We start from the raw sequence: 13426 nt of genomic DNA on the forward strand, positions 1-13426 counted from the left end.
CCGATAAATCGATTTATGCAAATACGAAATTTTCTTATAACAAGCCAATTCCGGAAGGAAAAGGGGGTAAGAATGTTTTCCTGATAATTTTATTTGTAGAGATGATATCGAAACAAGACGGGATTTAAAAGTGCCTCGGTCTTGACTCGGAAATGTCTGTATTGTTCTTTTCGAGAACATTGAGGGACGCTGAAGCCCCATAGGTCACCCACAAACACGCCACTCGCAGAAATGATGTCTGTCAGTTTTGATGAATTGTGGCGGTAAACATTTCTTACTTTCATGATCTGTTGCAGTTGTACATTGTATAATGATGTTCCCCAATGTAAGTCTTGTCTCCATAGCATTCTGTTGCTGTCACATGTCTGACAAACTGAACATTTTCATCGTCAGGAAATTTAAATATATAAATATGCATTTGCTGGTGTGCATACTGCTGTAACTTTTATGTAAATTAAATTAATAATGAAAATTGTAAGTGGAATTTATGCATGTTATACATACACTGTAAATAGATTAATGTATATTGGTTCTATTACATGAATTTAGCCTTTTAATGTTGTGTTGAACTCCTGTATGAGAATGAGACAAAAAAGAACAGTTTTAAACAAAATTATAAATAACTTTTTAAAAAATAGTATATCGTTATGTTATACAATGCTACTTAACGAAACGAATTGTCCTCAACATCACATTTGAAGCTAGTCGGATTCATGCGGAGAGCATAAAATTGACCGTCTTTTGTTGAAGCAAATTAGATTCGGAGTATTGCCTAACTATTTCAAGGCGGCACGGAGAGATGCGCCGGTGTCTTCAAGTGAGAGAGGTAACTGCAATTCCGTAAGGAGTTCAAGCAGTCCCCTTTCCGCCAATAGCTTGTTCTTTCTTCTTCAATAGTTAGATACAACTTCGGATTCAGTTCACTTCAGCCGGGTAGGCGCTTCAGCAACTCTAGAGATTTCCATCTCGAGGAGCCACACTACAACCGTAAACAGAATCACTGCTGTTGTGAAGTTGTCATTGCATAATTTATTATACAGAGCGTTCCAAAATTGTGAGAAATTGCATCCTTCGATACGAACAATATTAAAGTGGGGTATCGTAATGTCATGTTATAACTTATGAAAAAGTCATGTGAAGTTGATGCTGGCAAATTAGTAATGTTTAAGTCTGCTCATTGGTTCGGTCAGTCGTAGCCTTTGGGATTTCCCAATGTCAGGCTAGCACAATCGAATCTTTTGCTTACACAGTTTATTCTGACCTGGTTTCGTATTTTTCTGTCTTCCAGTTCTTCGACTGCAGGAACCACATCAGGGTAATCCAGCCAATGTCAGACGGAGGAAGGCTATACGTCTGCGGGACGAACGCTCACAATCCGAAAGACTATGTGATATACGTGAGTAATGCCTGTTTATTATTTAATTTTGCACTTTTTTCACATTTATTCTGCATTACGCTTACACTTTTTGCTAGGTAATATTTGGTGGTGCTACGAGAATGAAATGTTGTTGTTCTCATGTTCACAGGTAACAACAATGTATTATGCATGTATACACTAGTAGATATAATGTACAAACAAGTAAGATTTTTATACATTGGTATGTTAAACAAGTTAATGGCATTTTTAAATGTCTTTATAATATTTTCTTTGTGATAATGATATACAGCTTTCAAGTTTTATAGGAAGATGTGAATTTGGTGTTGAGCGAATTTAAATGTACTTCAGTCACTTTTGATTGGATTATTGTGCTCTGTTAAGAGATAGGATCTTTCTTTGTATAGTGCTGTGTTTTGTTTTTTGTATGTTCAGCACGTTAAATAATATAATTCCTTCCTCTATGCTCATGAATAAAAATAGGTGAAATTCTTGTATATTTATTGAAACATGTCCAAAAATTTAACATCCTACTAAGACAGCAAACAATATATTATTCAAAATATTTCTGCTTTTGGCTCGTACATGTAATATGTGCGTAGTCGTTCACTAGAGTCACATATCGAAAAATTCCAAGCAACGCTGTTGTTTTGTAGGAGCTCTTATACTTATCAGTAAACCACTAAACTAATATTTTCTCTTCAACCATGTTATTTAGTATAAAAATGGTTACAGTATTACAATAACAGATCTTACCAATTCGTACTACCTGGTTATTTGTTGGTCTTCATTCTGAAGAAATATTTAGGCTTTCTGATTGGATAGTTGTATGTGAAGAAGACAGGCATTGTATGTAAAGAACTCTGGTCCGTGCTTGCTCTATCTTGCAGAGCAACTTAGAAATGTGGGGGAGAAAGACACGCATGTAGGGCATTGTAAAAACCAACGTTTTCTTCCTCGGGGCACAAATAAAACAGCATGCGTGGCTATCTCGGAACGTTTATGTATAAACACGCCGTCTCGATGTTTTTAAGAGGTCCTCCTCCAAGTAACACGCTTTTCTTATCAGAAGTCCTTTCTCTGCTATGACGTTAATCCTCTAGCTCTTCCTTCCTTACACTGATTCTTTTTTCTACCCTCGAGGATTCCATTCAATGCCGCTCTTATCTTGTGGCGCTGCTGTTGATACTTTTTTTTTTAACCCCCTTTTCTTTCTGTTCTTTTTCCCTTTATCCCGGACAGACACAAACCTTAGATAGTTTATCAGGGTCCTCTTGTACAGGAGTCAGGTCGACACGTACTGTTCATTCCTCAACGTCGTGTCCATGCCACTACCCACAGCCCCCTTTCTTCACCCTTTTGCAACCCTACAGGGCCTGCCCTTCGCTCGAAATCAACGAACGGCGTAGTGGAAGCTTCAATGCAGCTTCTGAACGTATGGTAGTCACGTTTCTTGTACGAAAAGAACAAAGAAAAGTGAGGTGATATCGCGAAGAGTCGTGTTTTGCGGTTTCCTCCACAGATGGCAGTCCTTTGTGTTGACTGTAATCGAACTTCAAGGAATGTAGATTGAACGAGTTCTGTTTTTTCTTTTTCTCTCTGCGAGGCAGACAGCTACTTGCTAGGTTAGATTGAATTCTCCCCAGTGAATCCCTGAGAGTTTGTATCTTTTTATTAATGCAATTAGGTGTTTCTCCGCTCCTATTATTAGGGAAAATATAACAGTAAGTACTCGTAAATGTAAGATATAGACATTATCTTAGAAATGCATTATTTCACCTTAGGAAATGTTCCGCATTCCAAAATAGTACGTTAGCAATGTAAAAAAGTGCGAAATATATGATTTATAGGTGTCTCACCCATACTATAATAGTACCCAATTTCGGATTTATGAAAGCGTAATATCTTTCAGTGCATCTCAAGTATCATCAGCTAATCCATGAACAAATACATATTGATCAAGCTATTCAATTGGGTGATACAACACGTGTTGTAAAGTAAATTAAAGCAATCAATACAACACGTTAACATTTGCTTGTTTGTATATGTATTTTTGTTATTTTATGTCGCATTTCTCTCACTCTTGGGTAATCGCGACGATGAGGACGAGTGACGATTAGATTAAATTAATAAAGGGACTGAAAGAAAGCTCAGGCCGGCCCTCGAAACCGGAACCTTCGATAGCGAGTTCGAAAATCGGCCATCAAGCCTGCCCTAACTTTTGCTACTGTTACCTTGGCTGTTTCCAGCTCAGTACTCTTTCAATTCCAAAACAATCTTCCCGCCTTTTGGCTAAAAAATGTTAAAATACGTAGTACAGTTGAATGTTAAAAATCAAGCAACATTGTCTTCGCGACTCCAGTTCCAGACTTTGCCACCTGCATGCAAGACCTGCTTCCCTCTCTGGAGACTGGTCAACGTAGTATTGCGCAGACAAGATATCTAGGTTCGAATCCTGGGGAAGTCATGGATGCGTCTTGTTCTGCTGTCATCTTTCAATCGTCCATTCCGTCCTTATCGTTGTGATTAATCTGAAGAGGGAGAAAAACGACATAAAAATAATCAAAATAGGAATAGAATAGAAGATCCGTTGTATTTAAACTCATTCATATACGACGCGTGGCGTTGAATGGGTGAGTCGCTCCTTCCCCTTACTGAGAATTGATATTGCTCATTTCATTACAGATGAGAGCGAAATGTTTATAAGTGCAGCTTGACCAAGAAGAGAAGAACCCCGGCAAATTCGCGAACTAAAGTGGACAGTCATTTGTTTTCTACTCGCTTCTCCTTACCTTGTATCCGAGTTCCTCCATGTTACCATATTTATATTTTACCTCATATACTTTATTTCTTTTGCTGTGTACTGTTTTCCCTTTCATGATGAATACAGGCGACAAAAGCACCTGGTTCAATACCCGCTGGAGGCACGTAGTGATTCGGGTCCCACTTTAAACTGTAAGCGTGAAGCTTACTTAAAAACACAAAAAATGAAGGCGACAGCAATGTGTTGAAGAACACCGTACAATTTTGGCAAGATTACATGATAAACAGTTGCTTGCATTGCACCAATGACCTGACCCTCTCCGCACGAAATATTCTGGCATGTCACGTGTAGTTTCTATATGCATATTTTACAGTGGAACTCTCTAAAATATCGCATTTAGCTCCTAGAATTCTGAAATAATTTGACTAACATGTTCCCGCTTTTTTTTTTTTCAGTCCAATCTGACGCACTTGGCGAGGCACGAGTACGTCGCTGGGGTGGGAATGGGGATCGCCAGGTGCCCGTATGACCCCAACGACAACTCCACTGCCATCTGGGTGGAGGCGGGGAATCCAGGAAACCTCCCTGGTCTCTACAGCGGAACCAACGCAGAATTCACCAAGGCGGACACCGTCATCTTCCGATCCGACCTGCACAACCTCACGACTGGGAGGAAAGAGTTCTCCTTCAAGAGAACCATCAAGTACGACTCCATCTGGCTGGACAGTGAGTACTCAATTTTATTTAATTGTTAGACCGTGGTGAAGTTTTGTTTCAACGATATGAGCAAGTTTCGTGTCTAGTTTCGGAGCAGCTACGTTCGGAGCGAGTCTTGCGCATGACGCCACGGAGAATGCTCCGCCCACGTGCTTCCTTTTCGCGTTCTGCGCAAATATCTGCGCATCCTTGTCCGGATCACATGGATAGTCTAGGCTCACTAACTGTCTTGCGAGAAGGAGGAAAAATAAGGACAGAATAAAACAAGTACGTGGAAAAGTGTGTATCGAGGTATTGTAAATGTGCTAAATTTGTAGATTTTCAGTAGATCAACAATCGACCTACATTCATGGTTTAGTAGGTAGCCACTAAAAATAGCTATTGTGAAGCCTGGAATTTGAATCCAGCATCTTCAAACACACCCGATGTACTAAGAGACTTATCTATCTTTTTATATATATATATATATAGTATAAAATGGATGTACGTATGTGTGTGTGTGTGGGTGTGTATATGTGTTTGTTCCGCCATAACTCTCGAACGCCTGGAGCAATTTCAACCAAACTTTGTTCACGTATCACTTGCAATCTGGAAATAATATTTTTGGAGTAAGACACCACTGGCACCCCTAGGGGTGGGGCGGGAAGGGTGACATGTAAAAATAATCGCGAACGACCGATATTAAATTCCGCACAAACCGACATCCCTGACTCTATGCAATCCCGCACAACAATAGTGTTTGTCGGGTTGTCTAACATTCAGGCTGATATGACTTTGTGTTCCGAAAATGACCGATATTAGTGTGGAATCCATAGTTTACGTGGTCGCTAAGATGAATAGTGACACTCCCAATGCCGTTCAACTTCAAGACACCCCTAGGGGGGTAGGGCGTGACATGTAAAACGACCGATATTTGTATGGAATCTATATTTTTAGGGGTCGCTAAGTTTAATAGTGACACTCTCAATGCCGTTCAACTCCCAAGTTTAATTAATCAGCTAGTATTTTATAAAAACCTCGTACAATAACTGAACTTCTACTGAAACACGTTGCATTTCAATAGTGAAGCAGATATTATTCCAGAAAATATTTGGAACCTTCTAATGCTATCTATACAGTCCCTAACTGCAGAAATGGAATGATAGGGCGTATCCATATGCACGAGTATATGATTAAACATATGTGAGGTATTGGAATACACATATAATACAAAGGAGGGTTCGCTGAAAGGAAAACTGTGATCAGACTGTCACAAGTCCAAAACGTTCGGGGAATTTTAGGCAACAGAATCAGAATCAGAATCAAGGGGGGTCATGGGTACTATACCCGACGTAGACACGGTGCAGAGGTTCCGATTATACTTTAAACTGTAGTCTCAATCCCGATTAGCCTTCCTGAGAATAAAGAGGACGATTTATATTTTTTTATTGCAGTAATGAGATGTTCCGGCTGTTCTTGTTTTAAGTCATCGTCAGGACCAAGTGCGTGAAAAGAGGTTGGATTGTGTTATTTCTCATCTCCTCCGAAACAAACAACACCAAAAAATAAGTCTGAGAGATTGGCAGTTTTTGCATTATTTCACATAAGTATTTATTTGTTACTTGTAAAAGGTTAAAGTGGACTTAGAACAAAAACTCACTCACGTAAAACGCTGACCTCCGTGGAATGGTTAGTTCAGTGCGCTAGGACGTCAGAGATCTCGGGCATGGGTGTTCCCTGTGATTGTCCCTTCCAACAATTTCATCACATCGTCACTCAACCTCATCTTCGCGATTAGCCAAAATGGCAGAAAAGCGAAGTAAAATAAAAAGAATCGATCAAGCAATTGTTTCTTGAAGAACATAAAGCCATTCCAGTGTGATTTACCGGTTTCTTAATTGTGTATAGGGGATATATAGGAAGTAGGGACATAAAATTGTTTTTTTTTTTTAAAAAAAAATCTCCAAAAAATAATAAATCAACAATTTCAAAATCTTTAAAGTAATCTTATTTTTAGAAATATTTTCCTCAAATAATTGCTTCATATACATACAAGGGGCGTACTATAATGATTTACACTTTATTTTGTTTCAGGTCCCATGGTCCACCATTCGAGAAGTGAGGACTGGCATATGAAGCTACGAGTCTAGTCTACCGATTGCAGGCAGCAGTACCCAAAAAGGATTTCCGGTGTTCACACAGCAGCACGTTCCGTACATTATCGTCAGCGGACTATTGGACAACATGGAAAGGGATTATAATGTCAGTGTCGGACAGGGTGTGACCACAGCAGAGATTTGCAGACTATTGGCAGCAGTGTGTGTTGAACATGCGCCTTCACGGAAAACCGTTTACAATTGGGTGGAAGGCTTGAAAACAGGACGCACGTCAGCAGAAAAAGAGACAAGTTCTGTAAGGAAAGTGACTGTGACAATACCAAGAAACATTACACGGGTTGACCAAGTCATTCTTGAGAACAGGTCCATCACGTTTTCTGAAATGGAGGTAACCACGGGCCTGTACAGAAACACCCTGCAGCAAATCGTGCAAGATCACCTTAATATGTGGAAAGTGTTCGCCAGATGGGTTCAGAAAGAACAACCAGGAAAATGGGCAAAAGGAGTGCTCCTGCAACATGACAACGCACGCTCCCACACCAGTCGGGAATCAAATGCTGAAATGGGGTTCGAGGTCCTGCCACACCCCGCGTACTCTCGTCTGAAAATCTCTGCTGTGGTCACCCCCTCTCTCCATAGAAACCAACTTGTCCAACGCTGACCATTATAGTCGCTTTCCATGTTGTCCAATAGTCCTCTGACAATGATGTACGGAACGTGCTGCTGTGTAAACACCGGGAATCCTTTTTGGGTACTGCTTCCTGCAATCGGTAGACTAGACTCGTAGCTTCATATGCCAGTCCTCACTTCTCGAATGGTGGACCCTGGGACCTGAAACAAATTAATAAAGTGTAAATCATTATAGTACGCCTCTCGTATATTTTTATGCAATGGTTAGCCGAGAAAAAGAATTGAAATGTACCCTAGATATAGACCTCGCGATACTTGACTTTGTCAACTACTTCCCTGGGGAAATTATTTGTCGGCAAACTTATGGCAGCGACTACCCTTGAATTGGGTGGAGAGCGGCATAAAGTAATGGCAAATAGTTTCTCGTAAGTCGCGGAGAAATCAATGATGAGAAATTTTATTAAAGGGGGAGAGAACGTAAGTAATGCTTCTCTGACTCACGCTAGACCTTGTGTACACGCCACTGGCCCCGACGCAGAGAGTGATTACTATTGTTATATAAACCTTTTGCACTTGGAAGTCTGAAGAGTGCGCTCGCGAGCTTTTGTATTGATTTCGTCACTCTTTCAGTTGATTGGCTTTAGTGATCCTGCCGCGTCCAATCACATTCCGGTAGCTCCGTTCGAATTAATCGGGCGTTCAGGCATCGGGGGGTTGGGGAAGAGTGGGACAGTCACAATGGGAGCGTATCACTTTACTGATGCGTTATGTAATGCGTTACGCACGGCGGCTGCGGGTGGGCAAATGCTGGAATAATGCGTCGGCGACGATAAATGCGCAATTCATGTGTGTGAAGATTAAAAACCACATGAGAATTGTTAACCGTTTTTACGCTGCCGTCACTCCGGTTCGCTTTTTTTCTGCAATGGAACCGATGGGAGGGAGGCGGAGTTTTTATTTGCTTCTCTCGCGTGACATTGCATTGCAAATCGACTTTTTTTTTTTATTCGTCAACCGCCGGACCAGTGACAGAACTGCGGGGGGCCTTTGTATCGGGGCACTGCGGGGGGCCTTTGTATCGGGGCGGTAAGCGTCCGAGGTTCGAATCCTAGGTCAAGCCATGATTGTATTTTTTTCTTATGATCTGTTCATCCTATCGTCTCGATCAACTGAGGAGGTTGAATGACACGTGATAAAGATAGAAACAGATTTTTGAAATCAAAGAACTGAGTTTATCCAGAATGATCTTAGCGATTGTAGTGATAAGGTTAAACGACGGTCGGGACCCACAGCCGATGGGATCCTCTGTAGGGTCACATTTTATCAATGGCGTAGTTAATCGATCCCCTGTGGAAACAATAAATGAATGCAAGTAAAGTCAAATGTTAAAGTTTTTGAATGTTTCTGAATGATTTAGTTCAATTGCAATTTTCACTACATTCGTTATGTTTAGAGTTTTGGAGAGAGGCACTTGGAGAATTAGTTGACGTTAAGTATTGGCATACACAGACACTCTGCAGCAGTGCTCTTGAACTCATGCCCTTTGACGAGTTAGTTTCTAAATTTGAAAGAACTAAGGGAGCCGCATAAATATTTATACACTAGCTGATTGCCCGGTGCTGCCCGGGTATTTATTTATCCCAATCTTCTCTTAGACAGGAAAATAATGAATTCTAACTATAGTGTAAAATGAACTTGGAGTTGAACGACATTGGGAGTGTCACTATTCATCTTAGCGACCCAGAAAACTATGGATTCCACACTAATATCGGTAGTTTTCGATTATTTTTACATGTCTCCCCCTTCCCACCCCACCCCTTGGGGTGTCAGTGGTGTCTTACCCCCACAGTATTTCTTTCGAGATTGCAAGTGATACGTGTACCAAGTTTGGTTGAAATCGCTCCAGGCGTTCGAGAGTTATGCCGGAACAAACATACACACACACACACATATACATCCATTTTTATATAGAAAGAAGATTAATTAATTACGGTTAATTATCAACTTTACAAAACTGTATCACATAATATTCTAATTAACGCGGGAATATTATGTAATAATAAATTCGTTTTAATAGATATTAATAGTGTAAAACACTTCATAAATAAGTTTTATTTGTTTCACAATGCGGCATAGAAAACAATCAATCACATTTAGGTAGCAATTACTACTTTCACTTACATCTTAAAATGATCGCATTTTATCAACTGGACACGGCACAAGAAATATTAGATCTAATGACCAGAAACTTGGGCTGCCTTTTCTGTTACTGACTTACGGATATTTGAAATAATGTTCTTTTAACGTGCTACTTTTGAAAATGAGAATAAGTGACTGTCAATTAACCTTTATTTGTGTTTCACCTACGTCACAAACCGTTGTACGAAGTGCATTCAAGTTCTAAGGTCTCCTAATTTATTCTGAAAAATATACTCACCTCAGAAAGCTGACACTGTCGTCAATTCTCAACATAATCTCCCTCTAGACGTACACATTTTTCACAACGCTGGTACCACGATAGCATGTCCTTTGCAAACGCTTCTTTAGGAGTCTGTTTTGTATACTTAAAAATCGCTGATTGTAAGAGCGGAACGGCTTGGAAATGTGTGACAATGCAGACTGTGTGCAGGAAATAGCCAAATATTCCGAGGTGCGAGGTCAGGTGAGTATGGACGGAGTATGTGGAATCACTTCAAGTGTGTTTTATGTGAAAAACGTGTCAACAATGGCCGCCAGATGAGGAGGTGCGTTGTCCTGATGAAAGAACACTGCTGCAGCCTTTTCCGGCTGTTTCTCTCGAAATGCCGGAAGCAACTTTGTCCTCAAAAAAGCTTCATAGCTTATACCCATCACTGGGCTATCCTTAGCATAACAATGTGTGAGTATAAAGACTTTTCTGTCCTCAAACATAATTTTCTCAGCAATGGCGGTTGCTGGTTTGTGGCCTAGGCTCTTTCGGTTTGTCTTCACATGGCGTTTGGTCTTCCTTGAAATGTCGCACCTATGAACGCACCTTTTTCATATCCATGACACCACCACAGCTTGTCTCAGTCAATTGAAGATGAATTTCAATGGGTGTTTCTTCACGCTGTTCTTCCAATGTAAACGGTGCTATTTCCAGTATAAAAAACACACCTGTCGCTAGACAGCGCCACTAGTTTCCTACGAGGCAGAACATGCTGCCATCTGGCCTCATCAACCTTCAAGAATGTACGCTTCATCTCAAACAACTCTCCCGTTTATAACTGATTATATTCATGAAAAAAAATAGAAGACCTTAGAACTTGAATGCACCTCGTATTGTGACTTCGAGCAGCCATGATTGAGGCTAGTTCTTGTAAGCATACGGAGTTCAAGCGGGCGCGCGGGAGATACGAACACAGCCATTCGTGATTTAAAACAAACGTGTTATTGGTGCAGATGTAACCAACGCTACGTAGTGGATATTTCCTTGGCCGAAAACATGGCGGCTGTGCGCACCTTGATGTCACATGAAACCCACATATTTTTCAAGATAATTTACTTAGTTCATTTTTGAACGAACAACACTCGACAAAGCAGCCACTGCTTTTTTTAAATTTTTTATTTGTAGCTATTATTTTGGAAGAATATACTGTATCTGTAGTTTTCGCTTATTCGTAAATAAACTTGTTGCCATGTTACGACAAAGATTTAATGAACTGTTTATCCCATGTAAATTGTAGCTTTCAAATTTAAAACATTGTCCTGTATGTAGCTTTTACTTGTCGCCAGTGAAGATATTTTTAGTTTATAATTCTCCCAAGTTTTTGTATACATAATGTTCATTAGTGCATGTGGTTTTGTTCCAAGCGGCGCAGATGAATAATTTGAAAATAGTAATCTCGCTTAAGCAAAGAATCGTGTCGATATATTATTTATACATTAATTTGACAATGATCGAGGGTTAGCGTGACCAACGAAACATACAGTATAATCTTTCCCAGAATAATAACGGGGTTAATTGAAACTAGAGGGCATAGGAAAGTACACAGAATATTACTGTTTTTAATTAAGGTACTAGCATTGTATACGAATGAATATTTTATTTCTATGAACTCGAACAATGGAAAATGAGATACAAACATAGACTTTGTTGTTAGCTCTGCGGCGCAGTCTCCCTCGTAGTAGCTTCATCAGCGGGTTCATATTCAGACGCTTAAAAAAGAATACTCATATTGTACCTAGTCTGAGTGTAAAAATAGAAATGTTTGATGATGAAGGGTAGGAAAAGCAAACAACTCAGTACCTGTAGATTATACGTAGGCATACTCTAGATATTTACATCAACGAGAACAATATTTTAAAGAGTATTTGAAAACATTAAAAGTTGACAGAATACCAAGTTTCCATCATTATGCGGTGCTGTTTTGTAATGTATATGGACAGTCTCTACTGGTGTTTTTTTCGTCAGGCTAAAAAATGAGGATGCAACCCTGTAATTTACAATGAAATTGAGTTTTCTCGAGTATTGTCTACTCGAAAATCTTTTTTTAATTGGTACTAGTGCAATCAGAAAATATGGTTCGATTTTCATTGGGTTCACGTTCTGTTGTTCTTAATCTCGCTTTAAACTGTAGTTCAAGACCCCACTAAACTACGCATATAATTGTGTGAAGTGGACCTTACATTTAACCACACATTCTGCAATCCGAATTATCGCTCGTACAGTGGGATCCATGAGTATTACCGTGCAAATTGTCCATCACCATGTTCGTGCACTTTATTTGACCCAATAAGAGCTTCAAGAATTAAAAGAAAACTCAAAACAAGCTGTTGACAACTTCTGCACCAGCATACATAAAAATCCATCGCTTAAAAACATATAGGGTGCAAGAGAAAAGTTAATGAAAATAGTCATGGACAATTTGCACGGTAATACTCATGGATCCCACTGTACTACGAACTTACAGTATCTCTACCAAACCCCAATAAATATGACGATTTAATCAAAACGCAAACATGGAAAATTCCATCATATTAATAGGGCTATACCGACTGCGGTTAGAACATTATGTGTAATGTAATACAGTAAGGAATCGTACTTTTTATGACTAGCCTAGGAACACAAAATGCAATATGCCTAGTCTACTCACGGAAGTATACAATAGCGGGAACTGAATTTTTCAGTCAATAATTTTACCTACTTTTTCCACTAAACCAAAAATGAATGCATATGGGAGGTGGGGAGAAATCGTATACGGGATATTAAACGAACACGTGGAGGTCATCGATTTTCTGAAGAATATTATTATTTTAAGTGATATTCAATCACGTATTCCTGTAGAGCTTTAATTGGACAAAAATGTTTTTTTTTTTAGATCAGTCGTTTTGAGCAGTCTTCCAACCAGGGACTCCCTCTGTGTAGAGAGACTGCCCTGGGCGCTGTATTCCTGGAACGCCACACTTATCTAAATTAAACTCTTAACGCAATAGCAGATCCTTCAGAAATAGGAAAACTTTGATTAAATAAATTTGATTCATTCGAGTGGCTACTTCCGAAATTTCCTGGAATTATATTTTTGCGGAAATAAAACGGGGGTGAATTGCGATTGGGTGATTTTGCCAAGCTTGAAATAGCATTCTAGCGATCTATCACTGTCCCATTACTGTCGGTAGTAATAGTAATGGGACAGGAATTATTTTACTGCCATTAGTAGTAGTTCCAAATTATAACAATTAAATTGACAGTATTTGAACGTTTTTACATATCAGTTATGGCAATTTCGTCAATTGAGAATGATTTGTTCTGTCATTTCTTGCATGTACCTTCATGGTACTGTGCTGTGCACGGGGAACTTTACCTGACCTTTTTTTTCTGTCATT

General features: G+C 39.6%; 1 protein-coding gene across 3 annotated transcripts in view; it reads left to right on the plus strand.

Moving 5' to 3' along the window:
* The window catches only part of Sema2a (Semaphorin 2a), a 1542453-nt gene that overhangs the window by 1461952 nt on the left and 67075 nt on the right, over positions 1-13426 (plus strand). For all 3 annotated transcript variants that reach the window (XM_083118491.1, XM_083118494.1, XM_083118493.1), the window contains 2 exons: positions 1289-1396; positions 4595-4865. In XM_083118491.1, the coding sequence (XP_082974617.1) occupies positions 1289-1396; positions 4595-4865 (379 nt within the window). The remainder of the gene's footprint in view (positions 1-1288; positions 1397-4594; positions 4866-13426) is intronic.

This window comes from Lepisma saccharinum, chromosome 3 (assembly GCF_977018435.1).
Source record: "Lepisma saccharinum chromosome 3, izLepSacc3.1, whole genome shotgun sequence".
NCBI classification, from domain to species: domain Eukaryota; kingdom Metazoa; phylum Arthropoda; class Insecta; order Zygentoma; family Lepismatidae; genus Lepisma; species Lepisma saccharinum.